At 38.9% G+C, this 20711-nt stretch overlaps 1 protein-coding gene across 3 annotated transcripts; it reads right to left on the bottom strand.

Annotated features, from left to right (window-relative positions):
* Positions 1-166: 166 nt before the first annotated feature.
* Positions 167-18854, bottom strand: TMEM263 (transmembrane protein 263). 3 transcript variants are annotated; one of them, XM_045365856.2, is made up of 3 exons: positions 18633-18854; positions 6675-6744; positions 167-3087 (listed from the first exon to the last, which is right to left on the bottom strand). In XM_045365856.2, the coding sequence occupies exons 2-3, from the start codon at positions 6736-6738 to the stop codon at positions 2801-2803; spliced, it is 351 nt and encodes a 116-aa protein (XP_045221791.1). In that variant the 5' UTR covers positions 6739-6744; positions 18633-18854; the 3' UTR covers positions 167-2800. The 3 variants fall into 3 exon arrangements, with proteins under 3 accessions (XP_045221791.1, XP_045221792.1, XP_065380823.1); XM_045365857.3 differs by lacking the exon at positions 18633-18854 and adding an exon at positions 17417-17818; XM_065524751.1 differs by lacking the exon at positions 18633-18854 and adding an exon at positions 17162-17276.
* Between the last annotated feature and the right edge of the window lie 1857 nt (positions 18855-20711).

Below are 20711 nucleotides of genomic sequence, written 5' to 3'. Positions count from 1 at the left end.
CTAGAAATCTATACTCTTAATCTTTATTAGAGTTGCTTAAAATATATTTGTATTTCATGGTTGTGTCAGCATCAAAATACATGTTTGTACATTACTATCAAAAAAATTTTAAATTAGCTACAGCACTTTCTGAACTGCAACGTAACTAAAAATGGTAAGATCACCCTGTTTTAAAGTTTCCTTTATTTCTTTAGATCTTTATGAAACATTCCATCTTTTGCAGATCATAGTGCTTTATTAACAAATTCATGTGTTCTTTTCCCATCCCTTTAATACAAAAAAATTATTAATCAGTTATTTTCATCTGACATTTCACTAAGTACAGAATGTATAATGTCAACATATTAGATCAGCCATTCAAGTGGGTCACATAAGTTAATCCTCATTGTGCCAAATACCCACTCAAAGGATAAGCTGAATAACAGATGCCTCCAGGTGTATACACTAACCTGAATTTCTTGATGTGAACTAGTCCTGTTTAACAGGTCAAATTGCTAGTCTTTCTAAGTAAACTAAAAGAGACTGAAGTATACAGCTGTACATACATATCATCAAATGGTAAGTTCATTTCAACAAGAACCTCTATAACTGTACATTATGTACAGTTTTCTGCTATCATTGCAAAAGCCCCTCTGAACAAAGTTATAGTTTAGAATTTAAAACAATCTTGATGAGACAAAACGTACCGGGTGGCTTTTCTGTAGCAGAAATTAATTACAACCATTTTTCCTCAAGCAATTTTAAAGACAGGCAAAGTTGAAAATAAATATGCAAGCATACAGTAAACAAAATGTCTATACTGAGAAATTCAGATACAAAGCACAGTGGAGTCTATAACTGTAGAAGTTAGAAATACAAACTAGCAATGAAGCAATAATTTCTTCCAAATAGCAGGAAACAAGTTCTCCAATACCATTATTTAGATAATTATTTAGTGCTCACCTGTTGATTTTAGAGGTATTTTTAATCCCGTTTGCTGATTATGACATTTGACCAGAATCCCAACAAATACCTTAAATCATACTGCATGAAATAAATGACCATTTAATTCCTGATTAGTTGAACTCCTTAATGACTTCAGTTTTGTATATAATAGAAAGGTTCAAGAACCTTTGTAGATTTGCTTACAATTGCTGCTGGTATTTATGAAAGCTTTTAAAAATTATGTTATATTCTTATCCATTTGTTGATTCCACATTAATGTAATTCTCTGAAGTATTTTATAAACAATTAAGCCTTGGGTGTTAGAATGGTCTGTTTCAAATTTTCAGGCATGCTATCTTGACTGACTTACTGCAAGGTATCACCCCCCTTTCCTCCCCTCCACTTATGAAAAAAAAAAAAGTTGGCAGAATGGAGACAAATTTTCAGATTTAAGTATAAAGAAATTTAAGATTTTCCCAGGCTTGGATTATAATCCTTGGTTGACAGGAATGCCAAGTATATATGCCAATTGTTAAATGTTTATGAAATTAAACATGAAACAAAAAGAAAATGAATTCCAGCTAAATCATACTGAGAAGGAATGAGACATGAGACATATTAATAAGATACAACACATTTATCATCCATAATCAAACACTTCAAATCCATGACTGAAATTGGCTTGAAAAATGATACAAACTCTACAGCTGCTTTAAAGGACTGTAAGATAACGTGTTTTTAAAGCCTACATAAACCACTGAAGCACTTTTATATATTTTATATTCAAAACTAATCTATGGAGCTCATTTCATTTAAAATAGTAAGTCCTCACATATTTATGGTTACTTTTACAGTGTTTTTAAAAAAGGAGTACTGCTAATAATTTAAGACATCCTAAACACAGAATAGGTGTGAAGGCTTCTTTTTATATTTTGGGTGTTTTAGGTAATTTTTAAGAACTTAAATTATTTGTTCCTCCTTAATAACTCTTCCAAAATACCTTCTGACCAGTAAGTAAATGTTTCTTAGGCACTGTGAGGTGTATTAATGATGAAGCATGAACCCAGGCTGAGAAGTGTACAATTTAATTTTAACTACTGCCAGAACAGTTAACAAGCCTTGTCTTATCCACTGACAGCAGGAAATGCCTTTACCACACTACTCCTGAGATTCTAAAGAGGGAAAACTAATTTCACAAACAACCTTTAAAAGAATCCATAGATGACTCTAAGAACAGCACATATTCAGGGTATTAGAAAGATGTTTTCTTTTGTAAGGCATCAATGATTAAAATAATAAAACGCATGTTTACTAACAAAAGATGGTTAACATTATCATAAAACCATTTATCTTTTCTTTTTAAACTTCTCTAATTCCTGCTAATTTTGTCAGCTTAAATAAGAAATGAATGCCACTTGGCCTAATCAACTATGGTTATAAAAAACTAAGACATCTGAAACTATTAGGCACATCAAAGGTACGGCTTATGTAATTCAAGGTTCCCTTAAGGGGCAGGTGAGTTACCTGGCACATTATACATATGGAACTGTGAAGATCATCTACTAAATTCAACTTTCACATTTTTAGTCAAACTGAAAGACTTATAGTAAATATTCAAACATACCATATCTTCAGTTACAACTGAGTAAGTGTAACATTTTACCAGATAAAAAGCTGGAACTTAAGTATAAGAAACCTTCATATACTGTGCTTGTATTGGTCTCTTCTTTTTAGATGAAAGCCAGTCATCAATACTTTCAACACAGCAGTTTAGAAGATAAACGTCCAAAACAGTTGACTTGGTTGTAGTCCATAATTTAGCAATTCAATGCCACTGGCATTATAGTGCTGTGGAGCACAAGTGTATCTCCATATTTTAGTCAGATTTGTCTTTCTTCTTTCCTGTTAAGGGCACTTTGTTTACAACAGCAGACCCAACAGCTGTAACACCTCCAGCCACAGCAGATACACCCCCTTTCACCAGCCCTATTCCCATGGAAGGCACAGTTGTAACAGCTGTTTTGGTCACTTCCAGACTCTTTCCACCAATCCAAGCCACACCACCAATGGTGGCACCAACAGCTCCCTTTGTAACACTGAAGATACCCCCAGTCACACGGGACAACATGCCTGGTTGCTGCTGTGGGTGATCTTTCATTGAACCTAATGAGAGAAAATATCATGAGACAATCAAATATAAGTCTTTAAAAGAGCAGTACACATCATTAAGTAACCTAAGACTTCCTCACAATGAGGAGGTTGATTTGATAAGGCCAACCACACCAATTTAAAGATACTGAAGAGCTCTTCCTTCAGGGTATAGTTGTACATGTTTTTACAATATCTTGGTCTAATGCTAAGTCTTAGTATCTATGAGAAGAAATGCTTTAGAAACTAGACAACTTTTGTAAAACAGAATCCTATTTTAAATGTTTCCTTGATTTACGGTTTTGTTAACAAATAACCTTTATTTTACATCCTAAAAGGAAGATGAAAAAATAAAAAGATAAACTATATTTGGCCTTCATTTCCTTGATAGAATTTCATCAATCATTACCGAAACAATCTTCTTTGTAAAAAGCAGTCGTTTTCAAGGTATGGTCTGGGACCACTGCAGATGCCGAAGACCATTTCAGGGGGTCTACAAGGTAAAAACTATTTTCATAATATTATTAAAATATCATTTGTCTTTTCACTTTCTTTCTATCATGAGTCTACAGCAGTTTTCCAGAAGCAGAATGATGTATAATACAACAGACTGAATGCAGAAGCAGCTGCAAGAATGTAGCTGTCTTGCATTAATCCTAACATTAAAGAGATTTGCTAAAATGTATAAACCAGTATCACCTTGCTCACCATTTCCACAATTTTTTTTTGTTTTGAAAGAATTACTATTCACAAAAACATTTTAATTATGTTAATATGGGTTCTTTTAATGAATAAAATATTCAAATTTCTCAGTTTTTATTGCTAATATGGTAAATACTGACAAAGACATAGCTCTTTGGGGCCTTAATTTTTGAGACTGAAAGACATCCTGAAACCAAAAAGTTTAAGAACCCCTATTAAGTAAATACATTTGGGTGTCTGCTCTATGTCTCCCTTACTGACATACTGAAAGAGCTAACACTATATAAGAATAAAAAACTATTCATCATTTAAAATCATGTTATCTACCTAAAAAATGATTTTTATTCAGACATAAGTAGGACAGAGAAACTACAGCTATGGCTAACACTTAAAATTACTGCCACCATAATTCTTATGAAAGACAGTGTGTGCTTTAAGTATCTAGTTTTTGAAAACTAGAGATATCTCCCATAAAAGGTAATAGCAATATGAAAAATTAAGCTGTATCTAAGTCATTAGTTTATTTTCTTTGTTTTTTTTTTAATAGAGCCACATATATTATTAGCATGTAAACTCAAACTTAGGAATAAAATGACCAGCAGAAAGATTTCATAAAAATTTGCACCAGTTTAAAATGAACACAGGTCTTTTCTCGTTAGTAACCTAATAATTTAAGCAGCAACAACACATAAGCATTGGTGTTTTTCTAAACTTCATGGAAAAAAATTTGGTACTTACACAATTCAAGCTTTACCTCTAAAAAAGAAGGAAATTACTGGGTACATAAGTCCAACTAAGCACCAAAGCTACTAGAATCTAGCAGAATGAGGTTCTCAGAGAAGGTATCATGGGGAAACTGATAATATTTGATGGAGAAAATAAAAAATTCTGAAAACTGAGCTTTCCAATGCACAAGGCACAAATTTACCTTGAGACAGTTTTTCTTTTCATTGTTTGAAGATTTTACATTGTATCACAAGTGGGAAAATCTCACTGACTAGTCAAAATATCTTTACAAAATAGTGCATAAATACAAATACAGCAATAGCTATGAATTTTAAAAACCAAATATTTTATTAAAACTAATAAGCATAGTTAATACACATTTTTTGATGACTGAAGGACTTAAGATATAGATGAGCATTTGAATATATTAGTTATAAAATTATTATGGAAAGGATTACATAATTGATAGTTCTTCTGTAATCAAGGTTACTAGTCCTAGGAAAAAAAGGCAAAATCCTGATTTGGGGCTACAACAGATAACTGCCTCATGCCAAATATCTCATTAGTAAAACTGTCTTGCCATGCCAAATTTGGTACACATGCATTTAAAGAAGACAAATAATTTTTCTTAATCAAATCAGATAAATAATTAATGCAGCTGATCTCTTTAATTACAGTGTACTCTTAGTTATCACCATATAAATTATCTGCTTTGCAGATTCCTCTTGTTTAGTGGTTGGCATAGAAAGACATTCTGCTTTGTTCTCTTCCTTGATAATCATGCCCCTGGATGGCCTTTATTTATCCCTTTCCTGGTTTCTTTCTCACAAAGTCCTTGTTAACTTTCTCACTGAGCCCTAACTTTTCAAAACTCCATGGTTCCAGACGTAAAAATGTAAGGCATGAGTTAGTAATTTTCCAGGCTATTCATCCACCAAACTAAACCTAATCAGCTAGTTTTTGTTTTGTTTTGTTTTGTTTTTTGAGACAGAGTCTCACTGTTGCCAGGCTGAAGTTCAGTGGCACGATCTTAGCTCACTGCAACCTCTGATAGTTCTTTTGAATTCTTTTTGGCTTAAGTGTAAACTCTTTGTTCCTATTTTCCTAGCAATTTCATTTTTGCCTACCAATATAAGAAATATATAGGAAGAAAATTTTAGACAATGGTTAACAGAACTAGGAAAAAATATATGATACCTAGAGTCACAACCTCCAGCCCTAGTAATCAACATGCAATTCTCCAAGGACATCACTATTTGGATTAAGTTTAGTAATAGTTTATACCAAAAACATGCCTCTAGTAATTTTCTGTATGTACTCAGGACATTCAGGTGTGTTTCCAAGGGTTTTTGAAGAATTAAAATGATTCATGGTATCATAATTTTCAAACTAAAAGAGAATTATGACTTAAAAACAAATGAAGCAGTCCCCAAGATCATGTGTTAATAGAGGAGGAGAGCTACCAATTACAATGTAATGAATAATAGGAGTTTAACAACAAATCTCTAATGCCTCTTGAATTAGGCTGATTTTGTATGCAGGATATCAAAACTAAACACAGTCCATCCTTCCTCTGTATCCATCCTCACCCTTTACAAATGAAAGGATACTCATACTTCTAAAATGGTCTTAAAAGAAGAATGACAGGAAAATATTATGCCTTATATGGTAAAATTGTGTCCCTATTCACCACTATCTGTGCTTTCTTATTAGAGGCTAAAAATGTTATCTTCAATTATTTTGGGGACATATTTACTGACAAGGTAAACAGGTTATATTTCTTTAAATTTAGTTTAAAAATCAGGGCTGGGAGTGGTGGCTCACACCTGTAATCCCAGCACTTTGGGAGGCCGAGGCAGGTTGATCACCTGAGGTCAAGAGTTCAAGACCAGACTGATCAGCATCGTGAAACCCCTGTCTCTACTAAAAATACAAAAAATTAGCTGGGCATGGTGGCGGGCGCCTGTAATCCCAGCTACTTGGGAGGCTGAGGCAGGAGAACTGCTTGAACCCAGGAGGTGGAGGTTACAGTGAGCCGAGATCATGCCATTGCACTCAGCCTGGGTGAAAGAGCAAGACTCTGTCTCAAAAAAAAAAAAAATTAAAAAATAAAAACTATCAGAACTTTAATTCAGTATATTTTTCCATTCTTAGTGTTACAGATGTATACTTACCTTCTGGTGGTTCATCATTAAGGTATGATGGGATTTCTTGTTGATTTTTATCTGTCTGATTCATGATCTCCTAAAAAAAAAAAAAAACATACAAACACATTTCATTTTAACCTCAACATATGAGACTACCTCTTGTCACATGCTAAATTGTGATTTCATCGACATTATTCAGATAAACAACATTTTATACCCACTCTACAACTAGTCTTCGTCTTGTTTCTCTCCTACTTCAAACTGTGGCATTTAATAAATACTTTAAATTGTACCAGTTGACAATATAAATCTTATGTGAAACACCCACCAAAGAGTGGCAGTCACAGTGTAAGTTTTCCTACGTTGTTACTGTGGTGCTTCAACTACAAATGAATGTTAATCACTGAAAGAGAGCTGGAAGGTAGGGGTTAGCCAACCAAAATGTTGTTTCCTCCTACAGAATACTGGTTAACTTAATTGTGACTTATTTCACAATAGACTTAAAGAAAAAAGTATACCATAACTAAAAAAGGTGTTCCCCAGACAGAATGGCTATTATTAAAAAGTCAAAATATAACAGATGCTGGCAAAGCTGCAGAAAAAAGAATGCTTATACACTGCTAGTGGGAATGTTAATTAGTTCAGCCACTGTGGAAAGCAGTTTGGAGATTTCTCAAAAGAACTTAGAACTACTATTCAACCCAGCATTCCCATTTCTGGTTATAACTCAAAGGAATATAAATCATTCTACCACACACATGTGATGTTCATCACAGCACTATTCACAATAGCAAAGACATGGAATCAACCTAAATGCCCATCAACAGTGGACTGGATAAAGAAAATGTGGTACATATACATCATGGAATACTATGTAGCCATAAAAAAGAATGAGATCATGTCCTTTGCAGCAACACAGGTGGAACTGGGGGTCATGATCCTAAGTGAATTAACGCTGGAACAGAAAACCAAATACTGTATTTTCTCCCTTATGAATGAGAGCTAAACACTGAGTACACATGGACACAAAGAAGGTAACAAGAGACAGCAGGGCCTGCTTGTAGGTGGCGAGAGGAAGGAGAGTGAGGGTCGAAAAACTACCTACCTGGGTGATGAAATAATCTGTACACCCAACCCCCACAACACACGATTTTACCCATGTAAAGAATCTGCACATGTACTCCTGACCCTAAAAGTTGAAAAAATAAATAAATACTAAGGTGTTCTATCTGAGAAAGTCCTTAAAAAAAAGACATCCCACTCTTATAATGACACCACCAATCTGAATCAGTAACAGATCAATTTTAATGACTTTCTGCTGTTCTTAGAGCTCTTATGAACAGAGGCAGTAACAGAATTCAAAATTTACTGTAAAAAAATATATATTATACTATGATTAACTCTAAGTAGTAAGGGAACCTAAGAAATAAAATAAGCTGTGCTGCAGTAAGGAAAACATGATTAAAATTTTATTTTCCCAATTTCCTTTACTATCATAAAACACTGCCTTTTAAATTCACTTGAGTAAGTCAAGATTAGAGCAAGTCAAGATTGGTCTAAAAGTGTTCTTTATAATATACTGTCTGGCTTGGCCAGAAAACTAAGGTTGTGATCCCAGCAGTCAACTAAGTATTTCCTAGTCATACATCCTTGGAGTCCAAATTATTGTATGTGTACATATACAATAGATATTAAAAGGGATATTGTGAAAATTAACAATGTAGTTCAATACATTAATTAACAAACACTGATTAAGCACCTACTCCTGAGCCAGACAATGTTTTAGGTGCATGGAGTACAGTAATCAATACAGACAGAAAAAATCTCTGCCATCACCAAACGGATACTCCAGTAGGGAAAGGCAATAAATAAACACAAAGAGAGTATTCTATGTCAGCGGTATTTATATACTATGGAGAAAAAGGGACGGATAAGGAGAGGGTGTGTTTTTTTAATAAAGTTTTTCTTTTTCTTTTTTTTTTTTTTTTTTTTTTTTTTGAGACGGAGTCTGGCTCTGTCGCCCGGGCTGGAGTGCAGTGGCCAGATCTCAGCTCACTGCAAGCTCCGCCTCCCGGGTTCCCGCCATTCTCCTGACTCAGCCTCCCGAGTAGCTGGGACTACAGGCGCCGCCACCACGCCCGGCTAGTTTTTTGTATTTTTTTTAGTAGAGACGGGGTTTCACCGTGTTCGCCAGGATGGTCTCGATCTCCTAACCTCGTGATCCGCCCGTCTCGGCCTCCCAAAGTGCTGGGATTACAGGCTTGAGCCACCGCGCCCGGCCAAGTTTTTCTTTTTCTTTTTGAGACAGAGTCTTGCTCTGTTACCCAGGCTGGAGTGCATTGTAATGCTCTCAGCTCACTGCAACTCTGCCTCCCAGGTTCAAGCAATTCTTCTGCCTCAGCCTCCCGTGTAGCTGGGACTACAGTCGCGCATCACCATGCCTGGCTAATTTTTGTATTTTTAGTGGAGATGGGGTTTCACCATGTTGGCCAGGCTGGTCTCGAACTCCTGATCTCAGGTGATCCGCCTGCCTCAGCCTTCCAAAGTGCTGGGATTACAGGCATGAGCCACCGCGCCTGGCCAGGGATGGATGGGGAGAGGATATGATATTTTAGATAGGATAGTCTGTGAAGGCTTTACTGCGATGACATTCAAAGAAGGTAAGGATACAAGATATTTAGGTGAAGAGTCTTTGCAGAAGAAGCAATAGCAAGAGCAAAGGCCCTGATGTGGGAGCTTACCTGGATCAGCAAGAAGGAACAGCCAGTAAAGTGTGGCAGGGTGGCATCAAGGGCAGAAGGAGAGGAAGTCAAAGAGTGAGGTCTGGATCAATGTAGGCCCTTGAAGGCGAAGGTGGAGAGTGGCTCTTAACTGAGTGAGATGGGAAACTAGTAAAAGGCACTGAACAAAAGAGTAAGGTGATCTTTTAAAAGATCATTCTGGCTGCTGTGGGAAATACAAGCAATAGAAGAACAACAGCAGAAGCAGAAAGTCCCATTAGGAAACAACTTCAATAATTCAGGCCAAAAAATGTTGGTGGCTTGGATGAGGGTGGTAGAGGCAGAGGTTGTGAGAAGTGGGAATTTTCAAAGGTGGTTTTAACTTCATGGAATTCATCTTGTTATGCCTTTAAAACCTAAATCCTATTTAAGATGAGACTTCTCTGCACCCCTACTGAGTCCAGCAGCAAATGCTGTGTTTAATAAATATCTTTCAATTGCTCTAGTGAAAATCCTGACTCAGGTCATTTATCAATGGCACCTAATCTTATCCTGGTTTGATTTGAGAATTTAGCACATCATCCCAAACATAAGATTTAAAAAGGAATAGTAAAGGTAAGTAATCTCTCACAGAAAAACCAGGAAGAATTTCAGCTGATGCATTACTGGGAAAAGAGGTTCTTGACAGATATGCCTTAATTTTAAAATCCCCAAATCACAAAGGTACATTTATTACCATTCACATTTATATTTTCTTTGATCTATCATCATGGTAAGATCATAACAAATTATACAGGATGGTGGTTAAGGCTCTGGGGTCAGAGTGCCTGAGTTTGAATCTCGGCTTGACCATAAGCTGTACAGAAAAGGACAAATAACTTCATTAAATACTTGCTGTTTAGGATAGTTAAAAATCAAAGACAATTCTAGCCTTAACCCTAAGATAAGAATACTATTTAACATATTCCAAAACAAAACATGCACAAATTCCTGGAAGAATATGTGTCCCTTCTGAGAAATGATGATTTTGAAGCCACTTAACTTCCCTACTGGACTATTAATTTCAAGAGGACAGACACCTTTGTCCAACTTGTTCATCACGGTAATCTCAGTACTATATATTAATACCATACACTTACACACAAATCCAGGAGATCACTTGGCTGGTCAATCAACAGAAGGTACCATACCCTACAGAGAAATATGGGAAATTACATATGCCCAACCATCTTACATGTTTTAACTGGAGTTTAAAAATAGGTGTGATTATGACTGTAACTGCATACATTTCAAAACTGACTTTCTGGTGCCTACCCCATAAATCCCTACCAACAGTCTTACCTTTTATTTCTAATACAGTCTCCCTTAAAAACAATTATTTTTCTATATCCTATCTTGTAATTAAGAGAAAGACCACAATTTAAAAAAATTAGTTCTGCTTTATGAGAGCATAACACATATGCAATTTAATCTAAATAATATGAATTGACTTCATCCTTCTGTGGGTAGTCAATAAGAAGCCATGAGCAGAGTTACACTGTCATATCTGTGCCTTAAGATGCTAACTGAAGCAAGAAGAGATGGAAGGACAGAGAGATTAATACAGTAAGTGGCTATTTCAGTAGTCCAGTAAGATAGAATGACAGTCTAAACTCTGCCAAATTTTCATGTCTAAATAAATGCTTTGGACCAAAATACCACGGTCACCTTTGAATTCTGCTTTTCTTTTACATTCCCATCTAATTATCAGTAAATTCTGTTGCCTAAATAAATCCAGAATATAACCACTTCTCATTACCTCTACTGTTACCACTTTAAGCCATCATAATCTCTTACTTGTACTACTGCAAAATCTCTGAATGGGTCTCTGAGCTTCCACCTTTGTTCTTCTTTCAGTCCAGTCATGTCATACTCTGCTTAAAATCCTCCAACTGCTTCCTATTTTGCTTGAAATAAAATTCAGAGTCCTTATACCTTTGCCTTTGAGGCCAGATATTTAATCGCCATCTCCACTATTCTACCTCTTGTTCATTCCAGTCTAGTAACACAGAGTTCCTTGTCTATCCTTTCCTCAAAGTCTTTTCCCCAGTATATGTACATGGCTCAAGTCCTTCTGCAAATGTCCCCTTATCAGAAGATGTTCCCTGACCACCTTATAATAGATGAGCACCCTCCACTCTTATCATTTTCACCTAATCTGTTTACTTTGGGTCGCTCCCAATTAAAATGTAAGCTCCATGAGAACAAATGCTTGGTTTGTTCGCTACTCTATCACCAGAGACTTAATCAATGATGCATGGTGGACACTCATATACTTGAATTTTTTGTAAGAAGTAGAATGTAACTTGGGTATTAATGTGAGATGAAAGGGAGAATCTAATGTCATATTTCTAGTATAAGACAGAGATGATGAACACAGAGAACATCAGAAGAGAAATGTTTTGAAAGAAGATGAAGGACTTGTTTCTGAACAAGCTGTATTTGAAATACCTTCAGGGCATCCACAGACGTTCACCAGGCAATTGGATTTAAGGGGCCAGAGACTCAGCATAAAGTTTGAGTTAGAGTTGAGGTTCTAAAAGCAGTTTGAAGTGATAGTTGAAGCTCTGAGCAGTGGGTGATATGATCAAGGAAAAGAGTAATGAGAAGCCAACTGACAGTCTTAATTGGCCAGCTCATAATTAAGAGGTGAGCAAAAGAGAAGCCAGCAAAAACAAACAAAACACATCTGAAAATGAAAAATGAGTACAGCCTCATGGAAAGCAAGAGAGGAATTTATAAGCTTCCAAAAGACACACATTATGCAGATGTTAAAATAATTTATGATCAAATACTACAGAAATATGCTAATGCTATATTTAGAGACTATAAAAGGCATATGTCATCATACCCAATTTTTAAAAAAATGCATACAAAAAGACTGGAAGAAAGTATGCCAAAGTATTAATAAAGATGCCATGGGGAGTAGAAATACATAAGTTTCACATTTTACATACACATGCATGAAGTAGTATATATAGCATTTATATATTCATAATATATATAGTATTTGTATATAGTTTTCAATACATATACATGGAAATATGCATAGTTAAATACATATAGAAATATGCATAGTTAACTAATGTCTATAAATTTTCTACCATAAAAATGTATTGCTTTTATAATTAAAGAAAAATACATATTTTCAAGTCTTGGAAATCAGTGATATTCATAAATCATATTTTTAAAGATTACATAGTTCATCTAATCCTAATTATTCTAAGTTTTAGCCACAGATGAAGTTAATAATCTAAAAAACAATGTACTTGAATCACATGATGCTTTAAGAAAATGATATCACTGAGTTTTGTTCACAGTTATGTCTTGGGTAAGGAAATCCTGACAAACAGCCTTATGCAGGTTATTACTATATTAACTGTACAATACTGTTAAAGACATTACCCACTACAACACTTAATAGCTCTGATACGGAACTCCACATAAGAAATTTCTTCAGAGGTAATTATTCAGAAAATGTCTTGTTTCCTCCAAATATTTAGTACTTTTTCTTAAAGATTTATGCATTTTTATATTTAAAAGACACAAAGGTGTAATGTCTTCCTTCTCTTTGGCTTCCAGGAAGCTTATAGCTAAAATCCAAGCTCAACTAGGTAGGCCCCTGCATAGTTGTGTCCTATCTTCCTCTACACTTCCACACCTCCTCAAGACCGCTACTCGGATTGCTATTTCTCCCTGGCATGCAATTTGAATATCTTATTTACATATTTTACCAATTTGTTGGTACATGTTTTTGTTGTAAGCTGCGAGATAGTATTTGTGAGAAAAAAGAAAATATTGTAATCCCAGCACTTTGGGAGGTTGAGGTGGAATGCTTCAGCTAAGGAAGTCAAGACCAGGAAAACATAATGAGCATAATGAGACTTCATCTCTACAAAAATATAAATAAATAAATAAATAGACTGGGCATGGTGGCGCACGCCTATAGTCCCACATATTTGGAAGGATGAAGAGGAAGAATTACCTAAGCCCAGGAGGTTGAAGCAGCTGCAGTGAGCCATAATCGTGCCATTGCACAGAGCGAGACCCTGTCTCAAACGACAGGATAGGACAGGACAGGATGAAGACAGGTGGGGAGGGGAAGGGAGGGGAGGGGACGGGAGGGGAGGGGAGGGGAGGGGAGGGGAAGGCAGGGGAGGGGAGGGGAGAGAATCCGCATATACTTTAAGCATCACAAGAAGAAATACATATCAATATATGGCCCAAATTGGGGGTTTAAAAAAAAACTCTAAGCTAAAGTCATGCTTTCCAAATGTACCTTTTTAAACACAAGGACTTAAGAATCCACAGGAGAGACATAATGCCTGCATTTTAATCTAGAGTAATGTAAAATACTGTTTTATTTTTAAATTCACACACAGTAAAAAGTGAAATGAAAAGTGCTTGAGCACTGTTTTTTTTAAAGATAACTAGACTTTCAAGAGATTTCACTCTCGCCTGGGGCTGCTTCCGGGTATATTCTCAGACTTACCAGCTCTCCTTGCCAGTCCAACCACACTCCCACTCCCACACCCAGCATGAGTTCATTCTGGCCTTAAATTAGGAGTATTTCTGTAGAGGAGTGTGAAATGTAAAAAGCTAGATACTATTATATAGAAATATTCAGTTGCATTTAAAAATTTATTAGCAGTAGTTACCAACAGGATTATCAATAAACAAGAAAGTAGCAACTCTGGAGTCCTGCCGTGCCGGGCATATGTTAACCTAGACTAGAGGAATTCACTATTTAGAAAGCCCTGAAAGTCCTAAGTGCCACAAAGATTAGTTTCATTGAGACTAAAGAAAAAAAAACAAAAAAAACACAAAAAAACAAGGGCCAGGCACCGTGGCTCACACCTGTAATCCCACCACTTTGGGAGGCCAAGGCGGGTGGATCACCTGAGGTCAGGGGTTTGAGACCAGCCTGGCCAACATGGTGAAATCCATCTCTACTAAAAATACAAAAATTAGCCAGGCGTGGTGGCACACGCCTGTAATCCTAGCTACTCAAGAGACTGAGGCAGGACAACTGCTTGAACCCAGGAGGCAGAGGTTGCAGTGAGCCAAGATCTCACCACTGCACTCCAGCCTGGGTGACAGGGCAGGACTCCATCTCAAAAAAAAAAAAAAAAAGATTAGTTTTGTTTTGATGTTTGGGTATCTTGTACATCACACCTTAATAGTCAGTATGTAGTATCAAAATTCCTCTAGAACTCTTAGAGTAATAAAAATTAGTATTAATTTTTATTAATTAAAAAGTCACAAGTATTTGACATTTTTTTTCCTGAATTCCTAATTTGATCATAAGACACTGAGTTACCTTATAAAGGTATTTGCTAAAATCCTTAACTGTGTCATCTGTACTTTTCATTCACATAAACCATTCCGAAGTCCTACACACAAATATGTGTCTAACTTTTAGTGATATTACCTCTTTATGGATATTACCACTTCGTTACTAAAGATACTTTTTATATTACTATCCTGCTTATTACCACCATTGCAGGAGACCTGTTTCTCTTATAGTAGAAACTGTGAAGATAAATAGACCCCAATCTAAAACTTTGAAAGGTAAATAATCTACTAATAAAATTTAAGAGTATATATGTAGAGACAAGTATCAACTGACAGTAAAAATTTCAAAATGGGCCTGTAATCCCAGCACTTTGAAAGGCTGAGGCAGGCAGATCACCTGAGGTCAGGAGTTCGAGACCAGCCTGGCCAACATGGCAAAACCGCATCTCTACTAAAAATAGAAAAATCAGCCAGGTGTGGTGGTGGGTACCTGTAATCCCAGCTACTAGGGAGGCTGAGGCAGGAAAATCTCTTGAACCTGGGAGGTGGATGTTGCAGTGAGTGGAAGTCGCGCCACTGCACTCCAGCCTGGGCAAGAGAGCAAGACTCCATTCCGGAAAAAAAATCAAAACGACCATTTTTAAATGTCACTCTTAAGTAATACATTATAATTATTAAATTCTATACAAACTATCTGCCCTGAACTCATTGAATCATTAATTCTACATATACTTGAGCCCTACTATGTGGCAGGCACACTGGTATGCAATTAGGAGTTCAGTGTGATTAAGCACACACAGGCAGTACTCTAAACCAGAGTTTACAATCCAGTGGGAATAGACTTTTCCAGCACTTGCCATTTAGTGAGTCATTCAAGAAACAAATTATATATTCAAGAAACAAATATATCTGCTCTCTAGGAGCTCAGAATGCACAAGTTTCTATTAAAAACATACTTTCTGGCTGGGCCTGGTGGCTCATGCCTATAATCCCAGCACTTTCAAAGGGATCGCTTGAGCCCTGGAGTTTGACAGCAGCCTGGGCAACATAGCAAGACTTCATCTCTACCAAAAAAAACAAAACAAAACAAAACAACACAACACATACTGTTCTAAGGAAGGTAGTAATGATACAATATCTTTAGATAAGTACAAATGATTTAACTTATTCTACAGACATAAATCAGTTCTACCTTTTGGTCCTGAAGTGTGAATAAACTATTACAATACCAACTAAACTGGTTATAAGTGGGTTTTTAAGAAATTGTGCCATATGAAAGACCTCTTTGTTGGAGACTGTATATCATGACTACAAATTCATCAGCAGTTACATTAAGCATTGTAGAGATGGCGAGAAATAATTCTTGCCCAGTACAATAGTATCATAGATTTAGTAGCTGGCGAATATATTGAGCAAGGATTAACAACACAATTCCCTAAAGGATAATTTATTCCAATAATAGAAATAAGTAAACAAACACCTCTTGGGAAACTGGTTTTCTTTTTAAAGGAAAACAGATGAATCCATGTTGTTTGTGGGTTTCAGTAATATTTCATATATAAAGTTTTTATTCATAATAAAAAATTCTGAAAACAGTACATACATTTTCCTCTGGGTAGCACCACCCCTCTATACACCAAAGGAAGTTAAATAACACTAACACGCTATATAAAGCTTAACTACAAAATACAGTGCACAAGTTTATCGGCAAAGCCACTTAAAACTACCTGTTATTCAACAGTAGGTGCCAATGTCCCTATAATAGAAAAAGACAACTATAAATGAATTAGCTAAATCTTTCTACATATTCTACCTAAAAGAACTTTGCCACATCCTCACTCCCATGTTTTTGCTTCTTTGCCAAACAACTGCAAAGAGATTCAAAAATATATTTATACAGAGCTCTAAAACATATACACCAACAAGCAGAGTACATTAAAAATCCAGCTGTTTTTATGTTTTTCTAGTTAAACCAACTATCGGGAAGAGTCTGCTTTTAAAGATGGCCCCTGCCCATTAAATCAACAGCAAATAGGCTACAAGAAATGCTCTCAATCTAGCAAGGAAGAAAAAGTCATCTGCCAGTAAAATTTGTAAGTGCCCACCCAGACGAGTGATAACTGACAGCGTCAAAAAGGCAATTTTTAAGGGTTGTCCTTAAACGAAACATTAAGCAAAATTACAATAGTCTATTAAACCAGAGAACCAGCACACCATCTTCATATTATTTCAACAGATATTTGCATTCCTACTATGTGTCAAACATTCTGTTAGGCACTGAGGCATCCTTGTGAACAAGCATACAAAGGTCCTATTCTCAAGATGTTTATATATAATCCAGTGAGGTATCTTCCGGAAGCAGAAAAAAAGTAAATACCTAATAACTGAAACAAAGAAAGGTAAAGATTTTCCTGTAGTTAAAAAAAAAAATCAAACACATGCACACACACAGACACCTACCTGTATATTTGTCTAACGTAGCAACCGTTATAATTTCTAACGATGCTTTCTATAAATGGACAAATTTTTACTGAACTTGGTTTCTGGTACATCTGTTCTAACAAAGACTAAAATGAAAGTGGAAAAAGCAAAACAGGATGCATATGGGTTTATCAAAGGCTACTTCTCCCTTTCTTTTTAAAAAGTTAAGTATGGGCGCGCGCGCGCACACACACACACACACACACACACACACACACTGGCGCGCGCGTTTACCTGTTGGTGTGGTATCGATATTTCTGGGGAACCCTTGAGGGCACTCACACCAGCAGAAGTTTCAAAGGCTAAACAATAGCATACAGCAAATAATCACATGTAGCAACTTTTTTCATTTGGAATTAGCAGCGTTCACAAGGACGCAAAAATCAAATTAAGAACCCTTCCCTTTTCTCTAGGTGTTTCCAAACCCTTCCGGGTGGCCCCTTCTCTCCCCACTGATCCCTTTAGGCTCTAGGCAAGCGTGTGTGTGTGTGTGTGTGTGTGTGTGTGTGTGTGTGTAGGCAAGCGTGTGTGTGTGTGTAGGCAAGCGTGTGTGTGTGTGTGTGTGTGTGCGCAAGCGTGTGTGTGTGTGTGTGTAGGCAAGCGTGTGTGTGTGTGTGTGTGTTTTCTGTAGCAGAGAGCGCGACGTGGCAGGAGGCAGAAAATGACCCTGGAGGCGCCGTGGCTAGCGCTGAGCTTGGCACCTCCTCCCTCCGCTCCACGTTGTACACCCAGCACACCCCCCACTCCCGAAGGGTTCCAGAATTTCTATGTAAGAAGGGTTTAGGACAAGCGATCTGATTGGAAGTGGGAGCTGGGGGATCGGTCTTGAAGCTGCGTGTGCAGAGCAGGCAGTTTTTATTTAGACTGGGAGGCAGTGACGGCACGGATGGGTGCTCCAGCACTCCCTGTCACCCCTGGGCGCCGGCAGCACCCTCTCCATTCCCACTTTTACTTTAGGTTGGGCGTGGGGATACAGCCTTCCTACCCGGGAAGACCTATGGGGGTGTCGACTGGGGGACAAGTCATGTGTGCCTGAACCCAAGAGGGAGGTTTATCAACAGGTCAGGAGTTTGCAGGGCAAGGAAGACCAGTACCCAAGCCCCTCCACTGCATCCGCCTCCCAGGCTGCTGACGCCCCCCACTTCCCTCCTCCGTCCGCAACCCCGAACCCCCAGATGCTAAGAAGTCAAGCGGAGGCTTTCCAGGGGAGTGCCCAAGCTCCAATCGCGGCGTGGCAGTCAGCGACGTATGAGGAGGAGTAACCCCAGAAGCGAACCTCCATCCGCCCCCAACTTCGTCCCGCCCCTCCCCCTTTCCCTCTCCGGCCTCGCCGAGGCCCAGCCGGGCCGGGCAGTGGGAAGTGAAGGGCAGGGGCGCCAACGGCAGAGGGCGACGGAGGAGGGCAGGAAGCCGGGACTGCACCCCTGCCCTCGCATCCCGACTCACTCACCGCCGGGGTCGCGGCCAGCGCTAGGACAGGAGCCGGGCGGAGGGAGCAGGCCGGCGCCGAGGAGAGCTGAGGCGGCCTGGGCGGCAGCTGCGGCCGGCACAACCCCGGGCAGTCGCGGCTCTGGAGACGTCTTTTCAGGATGTGGAGCTGGAAAACTGTGGCGGCGGCGGTGGAGGCGGCGGCCTCTGGCTGCGGACGTGGCGCCCGACGCGACCCGCCCCCTCCGCCGCCTCCTCAGCTCCCGCCTCCTCCCGCGGCTCCGGCTCCGAGGCGCACGCGCGCTCTTGCAGCCCGGGCCCCTCCCGCGCCCACCGGGCCTACGCCCACCCGTTTCTCGCAGGGTCCGGCCCTCCCAGCAGTCCCCAACTGGCTTTGTCCCAATTGCGCACGCGCGACGCTCCGAGGGCCCCCCCCCCCCCTCCCGCCTGTTTGCCCCCGGGCGCCTCCGTGGGAACCCCCGGCCGGCCTGCGCGCGCCTGCTCCAGGGGTCTCCCCGCCTTTTTCCGCCACCATCCAATCAGATCGGGCGAGGGGCGCGAAGCCCGGGAGACGCGTAGGCCGCGGTCCCCAGGCCGGGTGCTTTGGCATCTGCGGGTGCCCGGAGTCGCGTTCCGTGCCGAGTAACGGTCTTCAGAATTCAGAACCTTCGCCTTAGGGAAGGTGGGACGGTCGCCAGTTTCTCCAGCACTTTCTTCGTCCAGGGACGTCAGCCTCCCTTGCCTGCTGTCCTCAGGGAGTGACAGCCGGACCTGCTCAGACGTTCACGTCGGGGCTTTCTACAGGCCTTTGTGACTAAGTGCTAGGGGTGAGGAGCGACGTGGCTTATTTATGTGTTTTTCAGTTTGTTATGATTTTTTTATTATTATTATTTTACTTCTCTCTGCCCTAGAATTGAGCTCCTTGAGTAAAAACCCGCCTGGGTCGCCATCACCCTAGGCTTGGTGCAGGGCCTGCCAGGCATTCGAAATTTGTTGAAGAGGTGGGTGTTTAGTATTGAGAGAGCCGCAGATTGGGCATTAGAAAGCTTGGCTTTGCGCCGCGTCCTTGCCACTTGCTGACCAGGCGCCTCCACGTGGTCCTCGCCCGTCCAAAGGCACGGGGAGGCGCGTGGCGGCCCCGCCTGAGCTGAGCCCCCTGGAACGTGAGACCGTCTCGTTCTGAACTTCAAAGCGGGGTTGCAGGAGCTACCTCAAGGTCGTTTTGAGGACGGGAAAACTGCTCAAAGCCTGCTTACCTAGATCAATGGTATCGATTAACTTTTCTTTGACTCCCTTTCCACACCTATAAAATGAAGATAACGGGAAACTTGTCATACATTTGTTTGTGGTTGGTGGGAAAGGTCTTTATGAACTGTGAAGTCTTACGCAAATGTGAGATGTTTCCTTTCGCAATCTGATTAGCAACTCAAAACACATGAAGCAAAAACACGCGAAGTCAAAAACATACACAGGAAGCAAAAAAAAAACCTCACAAAATGGTTTATCAACTGCAGAATATTCAGGATGGTGGAACTGAATGATAACTATTGACAACATAGCTCAGAAAGGACATGCTAAAGCATTCTGGATGAAGCTAACTTTGATCCAGGTCTTAAATGGAATGGACTATAGTTTATAGCTTCAACCTAAATATTAACTTATGAAATCAGAGAATTAAGGCCACGTATGCCACTGTGCTCAGACTGTCAAGATATTTTAGTTTCTCAAAGCAGAAAGAAGAAATTAAATAATCTTGTCAACTCAACATATGGGTTGGATGATTAGCAGGATCCATGGATTGTTCTGTTTATCCAGTATGTGAAGAAACGGATATCTTCTGTTTTCTTGTTATTACAGAAACTTCTGTCCTTAATATGTGACCTTTGAAGGTTGAACTCTAGGTAAAATTATGAAGTGCACAGTTACGTCTTGTTTCTTCTTCTCTTTGTATGTCGTTTTACAAGAGAATCTTAATTTTATCAAAGTACAAATGACACAAGATTGTAGCCACTCCTGGGAGATTTTGCATTTTTACAGTTATTAAAAGCCATAACTCAAAGCAGCAGTTGAATCTGTTTCATAAACCAACTAAGATTTAAAA

Source organism: Macaca fascicularis, chromosome 11 (genome assembly GCF_037993035.2).
Source record: "Macaca fascicularis isolate 582-1 chromosome 11, T2T-MFA8v1.1".
Classification (NCBI taxonomy): Eukaryota; Metazoa; Chordata; class Mammalia; order Primates; family Cercopithecidae; genus Macaca; species Macaca fascicularis.
The sequence above is the reverse complement of the archived record's forward strand: the minus strand, read 5'-3'. Positions and strand labels throughout refer to the sequence as shown.